Source organism: Panthera leo, chromosome A3, assembly GCF_018350215.1.
Source record: "Panthera leo isolate Ple1 chromosome A3, P.leo_Ple1_pat1.1, whole genome shotgun sequence".
NCBI classification, from domain to species: Eukaryota; Metazoa; Chordata; class Mammalia; order Carnivora; family Felidae; genus Panthera; species Panthera leo.
Genome location: NC_056681.1, coordinates 44437439 through 44450239, shown reverse-complemented (window position 1 = coordinate 44450239; position 12801 = coordinate 44437439). Strand labels below are relative to the sequence as shown.

Sequence of the window (12801 nt, the reverse complement as noted above, 5' to 3'; positions counted from 1 at the left end):
GGTAATGACCGTGGGCACTGTCCTGGGGGAGAGCATACAGAGAGGCAGAAGTAAGGTCCAAACCCAGAGACACTGACGCTGAAGAGAGTTACAGAGGAGACCATGAGAAAGTGAGAGGCAGTGGTCAGGGGATCACAGGGAAACAGCAGAGGACTCTCATGGAACCAGATAACCAGAGTCAGTCAAATCTCTTGTTGTGAGCACCAAACTATCATGCTGGGGTTCTGGGTGATCAAAGTAGCTGGAAAAAAGAAAAGCCACCTCCATGCATAGACATCCATTCGCTCATTCATCACCAGAGACCTTGAACTTACTCCATGCGGAGGAGCTGCATATAACCCCGAGTGGTGAGAAGGACGAGGAAGAGAAACAGCAAGGGTCTCAGGTGAGGTGTGCATCCCACACTTACCACGATGAGCGCGACCACAGACAGCGTGTAGTAAATCGAATCCCTCAGCAGACACCACGAGGAAAGAGCCACAACCTGAAGGAAAGGGGGAAAAGACAGTAAGAAACAGGCTATTCCACAGCACAAAGGAGAAAGCCTAGCTCCTGGTGGCTCTGGCCAGTGATAAGCTGGAAATACAACCAAGTATTTCTGTCTCCCGTGCTGGTCCCAGTCAATCTGTCCGGTGATATAAATTTACTGAAGGCCTTTGGGCATATTAGTCTGGATCTTCTGAAAGGCAGATTCCAAGGTAGGATTAAACCTGCAACAATTCTGTGAGGGGGAGACACTCATGTGAGAAAACGGGGAGGGAGTCAGGGCGAAGGTAGGAGTGACCCCTGTGAAGGAGAGAGGGAAGGTCGGGGGGACGTGTTCCAGGCTGCTGGGCAGTGTGGGGAAGGCTCAGCAAAGCTGACTCAAAGACCCATGTCTCCCAGGAACCCACCAGCCTTAGCATCCCTTATGCCAAGGGGACGTTAGAGCAACCTACTCTGTGTCCTTGTCAATGCTCTAGTGTCTGCTGCAGCCCATGCTCCTGTATACAATGAGCCCCAGGCCTGGGCAGCGGGTGCCCTTCAGAAGGAGCCTGGAAAAGCCCAGTCTGCTACCCTCTTCTCTCACCTCTATTACATGCCTGTCCTTGTCGGCACCTGACTCCTGGTTTCATCAGAATTTTTAAAACATCGATTTGCATATTTATCTAGAGAAAACATTATTCTTGGCAGTTGGGCAATGTCCCTCTAAGGATACAATGGCTCTGCTGTGGGATGAGGCCAGGAGACACACTGCTGGGGGCTACGGCAGCCCTGACCTGCTGCTCCCAGACTTCCTGCAGGAGAAGAAAGCCCCTGGGTGAGACAAAGGAGGGCAATGGAGCCGCAGCTGGGCCATGGGGAGGAGCAGCTGCGGGCAAGGGGGGGAGCTGCAGACGCTAGGTCAGGATCTCTGTCCCGGAGGAAAAGTCATTTCTCCTTGGTAAGCCCTTCCAAGTCTCTTTTTAAGGGATGCATGCTATTTTCTCTTTGCTTTGTGGAGCAAGTCCATTTTGACTCTCACAAAGAACCTGGGACAGTCTGGAGAGATGCGTCGGACGTGCTTCCTGGGCTGTCATTCATAGCTCCCTCCCGCCTCCCTAGACAAGTGTCATCCACCCCATGGCCACAGGACATGTCTAGCTGCCTTTGCCCTTGGCCTCGTACGTGAATAAGGACACAGCAAACGTCAGCTGTCAGCCGGGCCAGTGACAGGCACACGCTGCACCAAAGACAATAGAAAAAGGGATTCAGGGACAGGGCCACATTTGGAGCCTCCTCTCTCCCTGACTACTGTGTCAGTCTATAAAGAAAAGATCAGGCAAAGTCAAACCAGAAAAGGATTCAAATAACATGAAAGAATGACTTAAATAGAACCATAAATGAGTAATGAGGCCAGTCTCTTTCCATGAACACATTCTTTCACTTGTTATAGGGACACTTAGGTATTTTCTAGTGCTGATTTTGCCTTATTAGGCTTTGTATTTGCAGATCTAAGTTCCAGATGATGGGGTTGTCAAGAAAAGGACTCATGCCACAGAAATCACTTCAGAACAAATGTAAAGTATTCTTTACCCCTTTAAAAAGTTTTTTTAATGTTTATTTATTCTTGAGAGAAAGAGAGAGACAGAGCACGAGCAAGGGAGGGGCAGAGAGAGAGGGAGACACAGAATCTGAAGGAGGCTGCAGGCTTTGAGCTGTCAGCACAGAGCCTGACGTGGGGCTCAAACCCATGAATCTCAAGATCACGACCTAGGCTGAAGTCAAATACTTAACCGACTGAGCCACCCAGGCACCCCTTATTTACCCTTTTATCATCCTCTCCCCTTGTACTGTGTACCCATTAGCATCTATGCTCATCTATGGAATGCCGTACAGGGGACTGGACTGTCCATTTTCCAGCAGGTCATAAAATGTTGTGAATATTGACTCAATGTATGATGATTAGGAAAATGAACTTAAAACATGTGGCAAATATCAATTCTGAATTTCTTTAAAAAAATCACTTGGGCTTTTAGTTATAGCTCACAGATTGTGGACACATACCATGACCTTTGCTCTTTCTTGTTATAACAGGACAAGGTAATAGTAAAGGGCTTTTTTTTTTTCTTTTTTACAAGATAGACCCCCAAGGGAAAGAGTATATAAGAGCTGATCAGAGCAACAAAATTTTGGATGCTGGAAAGCAGAACAGTGGGCCACGCAGCTAGGCCATGTGCAGAGCTCTAAAAGTGGGAAGAAAGGAGGGTCTGAAAACAGGGACACTGAAAAGCTATTTAATCATTTAATCCATAAACTTCCTCACTCACTTCAAGCAGACCAGTAGTGAGGTGAGGTACCTCCTTCACCTTAATGGAAACAGGAAACCTGGCATGAAGAACATAAGTTCCAGAAAATAGAGGAGAGAGAAAATGATCAAATTAAGTAATTAAAGAAAATTCCCAGAAGTTATAGATGGGCATTTTCTGAGTAAAACGGCTTCCTGAGTGTTCATCACAATGGACCAAAAAAAAAAAAAAAAAAAAAAAAAAAAGAAAGAAAGAAAGAGAAAGAAAAACGATGTACGCTGAGGCATATCATTATGAGTTTTCAGAGTGCTGGCACAGAGGAAAGGTCCTAGAAACCACTAGAAAGAGAGTAATGGGATTACATACAAAGGATCAAAACCAGAATGACATTTTATTTCTCAACAAAAGCACTGAAAACTAAAAGACAATGAGTGACGACTTTTAAAATTAGAGAGGAAAATGATTTTAGCCTGAAATTCTATGCCCGACCAAACTATTCATTAAAAGCGAGAGAAGCATAAAAATAAAAAGCTAAATTGTCTCAGAAAATTTACTTCCTGTGTACCCTTTCTCAAAGGCTGCTGGAGGATATGCCCCACCAATCACTATGCTGCACATCTAATGTACATCATTTAAAACGCACAGTTGACTTGGGGCACCTGGGTGGCTCAGTTGGTTCAGTGTCCACCTCTTGACTTTGGCTAAGGTCATGATCCTATGGTTTATTTGTTCAAGCCCCACGCCTGGCTCTGTGCTGATGGCGCAGAGCCTGCTTGGGATTCTCTGTCTCCCCCTCTCTCTCCCTAAAAATAAATTAATAAACTTAAAAAAAAAAAACCCAAAGCAAAACACAGTTGACTCAAAAAGGTGGGAAATTGGTGCTGGTGGGATTGGACGAGAGCTATCTTTCATAATAAGCTTTCTAGAATTGGTTGCCTCTTTCAGCTCTTTGCATATATGACTTCAATAAAAATTAAAACCTAAGAAAGTACGATACAAATTACCCATTTAGATGTGCTGCAAGAAATACATCTTGCATCAGGCCTAAATGCCAACTCTAGATGAAAAGTGGTTCATTTATCCTCCAGAACAGCTTTCAATCACTAGACCACCATCAAATTTAGCTTCAGATTCAGAGCCCACACCTGAGCAAAACCAATTTTTTTTCTATAGAAAGGATGACCAAAAGACAAGTAAGTAGTCAAACCAGAGAAGAATTTCTTTCCGTACCCTGGAGGGAATTAATAGAGCATCGTTGATGAGTCCGTGATGTCTGTATTGAGAGCTGTGACCATGACCTCCTGTCTACCTCTACCTTACCTTCCTGTGATCACCATTCATTACCATGGCAGATATTTACCTGACACTTCCTGCAAATACAGGCATTGGGAATGGTTATGTCATCCAATCCTATAGTGACTGATAAGAAGGGTCACTGTCACCCTTGATGGCCAGCAATCTGGGCAAGATGGTGCAAGTAGCAGTGGGGAAGAGCTGCAATCTGAACCCAGGAAGCCTGGGTCTCAAGCCTCTGTCCCTGCACACTCCGGCACAAGGCCTCCCTGCAGGCAGCAATGAAAGCACACACTGATTCATTACTGCCTCCCACAGAGATCTTTTCTCCATGACTTTAAGTCATTAGGTAGGTGTTTTGGAGATGGTAGCCAAAGGAGGGAAGAGCTGAAGGTGGGAGACAAAAAAGCAGTGACCACAGCTCAATTAAAAAAACCATTCTGCTTTAGGGGCGCCTGGGTGGCTCGGTCGGTTGTGTCAGACTTCAGCTCAGGTCATGATCTCACTGTTGGTGGGTTCGAGCCCCACGTCGGACTCTGTGCTGACAGCTCAGAGCCTGGAGCCTGCTTCCGGTTCTGTATCTTTCTCTCTCTCTGCCCCTCCCCCACTCGCACTCTGTCTTTGTCTCTTGAAAATAAATAAATGTTAAAAAAATTAAAAAAAAACATTCTGCTTTAAAAGGATTCAGGGCAAGTAATCAAAGCAGAAAGGAGTTGCCATAAAGACTGTAGACATGGACACAGTATAGACATATTCCAGGAGCAAGAGAGTCCGTTAAACAAACTGGAAACTCCTCTGTTTAGCTAGTTTGGTTTGTTAAAACAAACAAACACCAACACAGCTCATTGTTCTGTGTCTGAATGTTTCACTTTTCCACAGACTGGGGGACGTGGGGTCTAAGGCATTCCCTTTGCTTCTCAGTGAAGGGTCTTTTTTCTTTACATGGGGGTCAGCAACCATCGGACTCAGATCCCGAACATATTTATTGATAGAGAGGGACATGTTAGCACTTCTGCATCAAACTGGGAGCCTCTCTGTCATCTGTTGTCAGGTGTCTCCCAACTCAGAGCAGGGGAGGCACCTATGAGAAGACAATGCTTCCTTAGCACTCTGCAAAATGGCTGCAAGGAAGACTGAGAAGTCACTCTGGCGAAGAGACTAGAACAGGGCTCCTGGGAGAAAACCAACAGTGAGTAATCCTGCCCTTGACCTCGTTAATCAATGATATAGATGGTGCAGATTACAGAAGGCCATCGCTGGCACACTCATCCATAAATTAAAGGCAGAGGCTCTATTTCCCCTAGCTCCAGGAATCCTTCACAATTGAAATTTCATCTTGGTATTTCTTGATCATCTTTTCTATTTCTGGAGTGCATTTCACACTTTTTCTATTGAATATGCAGCTTTAGTTTCCTTTTTATAATTTCATTTAGTTTCACAGTGGCATAATGCCAAAAGAAAAAAAACCCAAAACATCACACTTCCAAAACAGAGGAAAAAACACATTCTCCTTTATTCAAATGTTGAGTGATAATCTTCTTGAATTCTGGCTCCTTCGAGGAGGTTAAAAGTTAACTAACTGTTCACAATAAAATGATATATTTTTTGTAGATGATTACTGCAAATCTATATGCAGCTGTTTATATATAGGATAATATACACACATAAAATATATGGAGATATATGGTATAAATGTATATAATGCAATGTAATATATATGATGATTTTTTTAATGTTTATTTTTGAGAGAGACAGAGAGAGAGAGAGAGAGAGAGAGAGCGAGCGCAAGCACGAGTGGGGGAGGGGCAGATAGAGAGGGAGGCACAGAATCTGAAGTAGGCTCCAGGCTCTGAGCTGTCAGCACAGAGCCTGATTTGGGGCTCAAACCCACGAACTGTGAGATCATGACCTGCGCTAGTTGGATGCTCAACTGACTGAGCCACCCAGGCACCCCATGACGAGTTTTCTCGATGAACAGTGGAATTTGACATTGTAGACACATTTTAAAAGGCACAAACACCCCGGGCTTGTAAGTGCTTTGCCTTTTTGAAAAACGATTGAAGCAGTCGGAACAGCATAATAGTTACACGACACAAAACATACAACGATCCTCTCAGAGAAATGTTTGTTATTTCACACAGATTTCACGGAAAAAGGATTAGAAAAATCATAACATGAGTTTTGTTCCAAGCTTTTGAGCTGACACAATTTCTACAGCCAATTCTTATCTCAGGAAAGACAGCCATATGACGTGGGGCAAGGATGGGCCTCCGGGGTGTTCCCCAAACACTCTGGGAGCACATAAAATTCACAAGCGGTGTTCAGAACAGGTGAGGGCCTGACCCGGGTTTTCTTCCCATGGGGAAGTCTTGGCACTGCTGTCTGTTCATTATTTAACTACACTTTTTTTTATGTTTATTTTTGAGAGAGAGAGAGAGAGAGCGTCTCTGTTGGCAGAGGAGGGGAGGGCAGACAGAGAGGGAGACACAGAATTTGAAGCAGGCTCCAGGCTCTGAGCTGTCAGCATAGAGCCCAACATGGGGCTCGAACCCACGAACCATGAGATCATGACCTGAGCAGAAGTCAGATACTCAACCAACTGAGCCACCAAGGCACCCTTAAAAAAATTTTTTTTTAATGTTTATTTTTGAAAGAGAGAGAGAGAGAGACAGAGCATGAGTAGGGGGAGGGGCAGACAGAGAGGGAGACACAGAATCCGAAGTAGGTTCCAGGCTCTGAGCTGTCGGCACACAGCCTGACACGGTGCTCGAACCCACGAGACGTGAGATCATGACCTGAGCTGAGGTTGGACGCTTAACCGACTGAGCCACCCTGGCGCCCCTCAACTACACTTTTTAAATATTTTGATCCTGGGAAAAACCCCTGATATATAAATGACTCCTGCTTTCTGGTTTATAGTCAGAAATGGACGGTAATAATTAGGTCATGTTAAAAGACAATACTATGCTTTTGCAGAATACAGTGAACTTTGGCTTATTAATCTTCACAAATTAAAATTCACAAAATGAATTTATATTTAAAAATTTTTTTTCTAGGAAATCTCATCTTGAGTTATACTTTTAGGTGAGGAAAACAAATGAGAAGTAAACAAGCTGCCACTGGAGATATAGTTAAATAAACATGAGGCCACACCAGGACAGGGCAGACACACAGTAATGTCTTGAACAGTCTTCATTGATTGTACTGAACAATAACCACGGACGCTCATCATGACCCAGAGCGCCCAGGACTCAGAAGTGCCTTCTCAATCATCCAAAACATTAGTGCAGGAGTTTTCATGTCAAATGTAAGCTGTTGCCTGGTAGGTGTTCAAAATGTGGTAGCTTAGACTGTTCTCATACACATCAAACTTCACAAGGAGTCAGCTTTGCCTTAAGGAAGAAAATCCCAGACTTGCTGGCTGTGCTCCTGGAGCCCTTTGTCTACTCTAGGACAGGGTGTAGAGCATACATTCACCATCAGGCATTGCTGTGCCAGGTGCCGGCACCAGGTACAAGTAAATGTAGGGTATGAGGGTAATTTCACCTAATGGGGATGTGATTCCACCCAGAAATAGAGCCCGAGGCAAGGATTTGAGTTCACCAAGGTTATTTGGGAGGTGGTGGTAGGAAACATTGCTAGGGCCTGGGGAAAGTGAGGTAGATGACAGAAAGAAGACAAGGGGCAAATTACAGTAGGGGGCAACTGGGGTGCAATCCTGATTCCTGGTAGGGAGTTCTGGGAGGCCCTGGAGAACACGCTTCTTCCCTTGTCTCGCCCCAGGGCAGAGGGAGCTGGAGTATTTATCCACCCACTCCCATTGGTCATGGTTGAAGGCTGCACCCAGGACTGTTAATACCTGGTACTCCCTGTCCAGGGGCAGTGACCAAGGAGAGCCTTCAGAAAGAGAAATGCAGTCAGGCTGGTGGGAACTGAAATGGAGAGGATGAGGGATCACGGGTGGGGCACCAGCAGTGTCTGCCGTATCCAAAACACGGATTTACACAATGAGCCAATAATCGGGGTAAGCATTCTCTCCATCTCTCTCCCCCCAACCCCCCTCTCTCACACACACACACACACACACACACACACACACACACAGAGTTCTGTAAACTTAAAAATACAACCCAGTCCCATTTACATAAGGTTTGAAAGCACAACATACTAACTTATGCTGTTTTTTTTTAAGTTTATTTATTTATTTTTAAGTAACCTCTACCTCCAATGTGGGACTCTAACTAGTGACCGTGAGATCAAGAGTCGCATGCTTTACTGACTGTGTCAGCCAGGTGCCCCCAAAATTATGCTGTTTAAGTCTGGAATGGTGTTCCCCTTGGGCCAGGGATAGAGTCTGAAAGGGCATTCTCCTTCTTGATCAGGGTGCTGGTTACTGGGTGTGCTTGGTTGGGAAAAGTCATTGAGATGTACTGATGATATGTGCACTTTCCTGAATGTTTGTGGTACTCCAATAAAAACGCTACCCACACAAAACAAAAATGCAATTACAGTGCTAGTTATTAATATTAATGACACATATTAACTTTAATAGTAACTACTCCATCACACTTGGAGTTGGCTTATTAGTGAAGTTTCCAGGTAAGATACAGGACACAGGATACAGTTAAATATGAATTTCAGGTAACAACAAGTAATTAAAAAAATAGAAGTATAATTTCAAATATCACCTGGGAAATATATTAAAAATATATTTGTTGCTTATCTGAAATTGCAATTTAATTGGGTGACTTCTATTTTTACTTGCTATATCTGGTAATCCTCCTTATGACATTTCAGGCATTGGTTAAGATAACTACTTTGCCTTTCCTTTAAATAAGTACAAAATTGGAGGTTTAGTGAGTTTGGAATGAATATTCTTAAGGCAAAGGGAAAGCTGAATTTTTTCTATGTTGTCTATCTTCTGCTGGATATTGATTGCTGTTTTATTCTGGTTGTTTGGCCTGCTCAGAGTATCTTCTTCCCTTTGTTTCTTGTTAACTGCAGTAATTGCCAATGCCAAGATGTACATTATAGTATTTTGTGGTTGTAGGGGGGATTTCTACAACACCAAGACTTTTGGCTTCTCTCGGAAATATCTGAAGACCTGGCAACCTGGGGCATTCTCATGTCACTGTGGAGCCATCAGGCATGCCTTCTTTAGATAGGACATACATTCATCAGCTTAACACTGTCCCCTTGATTCTACTGCCCCAACTCCAAAGTCAAGAGTCAGCTGCCATATATTACTTTCTTTCTGCTCTTGTTCTTAGACTGACCACTTCACTCATGTATTATATTCCTGGGCTCTGCAGGAATATACATTTGTGATTCCTGACCTAAAAGAATTATTTTAATTAGTGTTGACAATACTAAAGGCACCAGCTGCCATTTCTTCACAGTACAACATTGTGTTGGAGGTCTTCAACATTTTGTGTGATGCATGCCTTCATACCTTATGGACCCCTTTTCAGAAGTGTGTATTGAAAGATATGAAATAAATAACAAAGAATTACAAAGAAGCAGATTTCTTGAAATCTGGTTATCAAAACATTGAGATATTAGTGATATATGTGTTTCTTTATTAACAAGAGCCAGTAAGCTTCCTTATTATAAGAAGAGTTAGCCATTTCAATGTAGTGATGAGAAAGGAGAGCGACCCAAAATAATCTGCAATCTCTGTAATGTAGCATGAAGGTATCTTGTATTTCTGCTGGAGATGAAATCAGGTACTGTGACTACTACTATGGCTTGGTGCCTCATGAATAATGAAGTAAAATGTTAAACATACGTGGTCAGTAAAAATAAGTAAGGATGTAATTTTTTTCTCACTCAAGTTCACAGACTCCTCTAATCTAGTTTTTGAAACAGAAGTCCTGAGGTTCTACTCCTTCTTGGCTCCTGGCTTTTCATTATTTCCTCAGTTGTCCCTTCTGCCATAAAGGGGGTGGGAGGTGAGGGGGCTCTCAGTCCCTTCTGGGTATGCAGATGAGAACTCAGATGGAGGGGTTTGATGCTAATGGCAGAAACACTATTTGCTCAAAACCACACTCAGATATCACCTCACACCAGTCAGAGTGGCCAAAATGAACAAATCAGGAGACTATAGATGCTAGAGAGGATGTGGAGAAACGGGAACCCTCTTGCACTGTTGGTGGGAATGCAAATTGGTGCAGCCACTCTGGAAAACAGTGTGGAGGTTCCTCAAAAAATTAAAACTAGATCTACCCTATGACCCAGCAATAGCACTGCTAGGAATTTACCCAAGGGATACAGGAATACTGATGCATAGGGGCACTTGTACCCCAATGTTTATAGCAGCACTCTCAACAATAGCCAAATTATGGAAAGAGCCGAAATGTCCATCAACTGATGAATGGATAAAGAAATTGTGGTTTATATACACAATGGAGTACTACGTGGCAATGAGAAAGAATGAAATATGGCCCTCTGTAGCAACGTGGATGGAACTGGAGAGTGTGATGCTAAGTGAAAATAAGCCATACAGAGAAAGACAGATACCATATGTTTCCACTCTTATGTGGATCCTGAGAAACTTAACAGAAACCCATGGGGGAGGGGAAGGGAAAAAAAAAAGAGGTTAGAGTGGGAGAGAGCCAAAGCATAAGAGACTCTTATAAACTGAGAACAAACTGAGGGTTGATGGGGGGGTGGGAGGGAGGGTGATGGGTATTGAGGAAGGCACCTTTTGGGATGAGCACTGGGTGTTGTATGGAAACCAATTTGACAATAAATTTCATATATTGAAAAAAAAACACTATTTGGGGTGATCTGGTGATTTCAATTATGTGTGTTTCTGTTTCAGCCATTATTGTGGAGAGAAACTTGGCTATATTTATATCATTTTCCAAGAAGAATTGAAGTGGCTCACAAATATTCATTCTTCCACCTCATCCTAGTAAGTGCAGAATGGGTGTCAGTCCTCTGGATGAAGAGATGCTCTCCACACAGCTTGGTGCATGCCTCCTATTTACCCCAAGTGTGGTCCAGAACAGCTGGTTTGAACTGCAGCTCTCAGGCCCTGAGCTAGACCTGCTGAATCAGAATCTGCATCTTAACAAGACCCCCAGATGACCCACATTCACATTACAGTGGGAGAAGTGCTGGACCAGAGGACAGAGAATTTTTTGGGTCTGGATCACACCTGTGGAACTGAAATGTAAAGAGCAGGAGGCTGGTAGGGTGGCCCTTGGCCTTCACACTGGGCAGTGGGGCTGGACTCAATGCTGTGGGCATGAGTAGTTACTTAGGATCTTCACGCCAAAGAGCAACTGTATATGTCTGATCTGTAGCTGCAAATTAGAAGCACCCTAATGCTTCTATATATGGAATTTCCTACTTCATCAGTTTCTAACATCAACTCTGCTGAAGATGCTGGGAGATCACCCCTTTGTACTGTCCCTTTGTAGAACCATGCTAGAGAATTCCAGCTCCCTTGTGCGCTCTCTTATTCTATCTGCTGAATAGATGGGATAAAGAATCCAAAGAAGACTGGTGCTGAATTTATTTTTATTTTATTAAAATTATTTTTAATGTTTACTCACTTTTGAGAGAGAGAGACAAGAGAGAGAGAACATGAGCAGGGGAGGGGCAGAGAGAGAGGGAGACACAGAATCTGAAGCAGGCTCCAGGCTCTGAGCTGTCAGCACAGAGCCTACATGGGGCTCAAACCCATGAACCGTGAGATCATGACCTGAGCCAAAGTCAGACGCTCAACTGACTGAGCCCAGGCACCCTGAATTTATTTTTAAATTTATACTATTTGAGGTAGCAGCCAGATATACGTAGGAAGCAGGCATCTCCTCATTTCATTGGTTATGAAACCTAGAAGGACAGTCTCAAGCTAAAGGATCATGTCAGTGTCCCAATTTGTGATGCATCATCATAGGTAGTAGGGTCCCCAAATGCTGTGGGGCTTCTCTTCATTTGGAGCACTGATGAAAAAGGAAGTTAACACATATCATTTGAGTTCCGACATGAGATAGTGAAGACCATGTATTTGAGTTAGGCTTATGGAAGTAAGACCCTGGCTTAAATTACACAATTACAATAGTGTTTGATGTCCACAATAGTGCTACATGCAGAAGCTGATGTCCTTGCTGTCGGAAACCTGGTAGTGGAATCATGAGGGACAGGACACACCACTTCCCTCTAAACATTAAAATATTCAAGACAAAAAGGACAGAAAAACAGTAGAGCCAGCTCTCCCCACCCCCACCCCAGCTCACAGACTTAGGTATGGATTTAGAAGTGTTCCTTTCATCCCTGGAAGGATCCATGTTTCTCTGGCTTCATCAAGTTATAGAGGAGAGGCAACATGGATTATATACTTTAAAAATTAAGATGTCTACCCACTGTTTGACAAAGAATAGGACTTTTGCAATATCAGGAGTTAGTCTGACTTATAACAGACTATGTGTTCAAAGGAAACGTGGGAGGCCACCACCGTGGGGGCTCTAGGTTGGGAAGGAAGCACCTGTCCCCTACTCGTGAGTGGATGCAGGGCAGTGATATTTTCATACTAAAAAAGTACTGGTTGCTACGTCTGTGTGGCTCATCCGGCTGCAGTTGATCTGTCAGGCAATCTATTTTAAGCAATTTCTGTGACTCAGGGCAGGGACAGCAGGTGACGTTCATGAATTGATTCTGCAGCCAGGGCAAATTGAACCAAGAACATTTCTTTAATGAGTGCTTGGAAGATATTCCCCCCCCCCACATTAAG

At 43.7% G+C, this 12801-nt stretch overlaps 1 protein-coding gene across 4 annotated transcripts in view; it reads right to left on the bottom strand.

Annotated features, from left to right (window-relative positions):
* SLC24A3 (solute carrier family 24 member 3) overlaps positions 1-12801 on the bottom strand; it is a 500862-nt gene that overhangs the window by 87005 nt on the left and 401056 nt on the right. For all 4 annotated transcript variants that reach the window (XM_042931727.1, XM_042931724.1, XM_042931726.1 and 1 more), the window contains exon 7: positions 410-484. In XM_042931727.1, coding sequence (XP_042787661.1) covers positions 410-484 — 75 coding nt within the window. The remainder of the gene's footprint in view (positions 1-409; positions 485-12801) is intronic.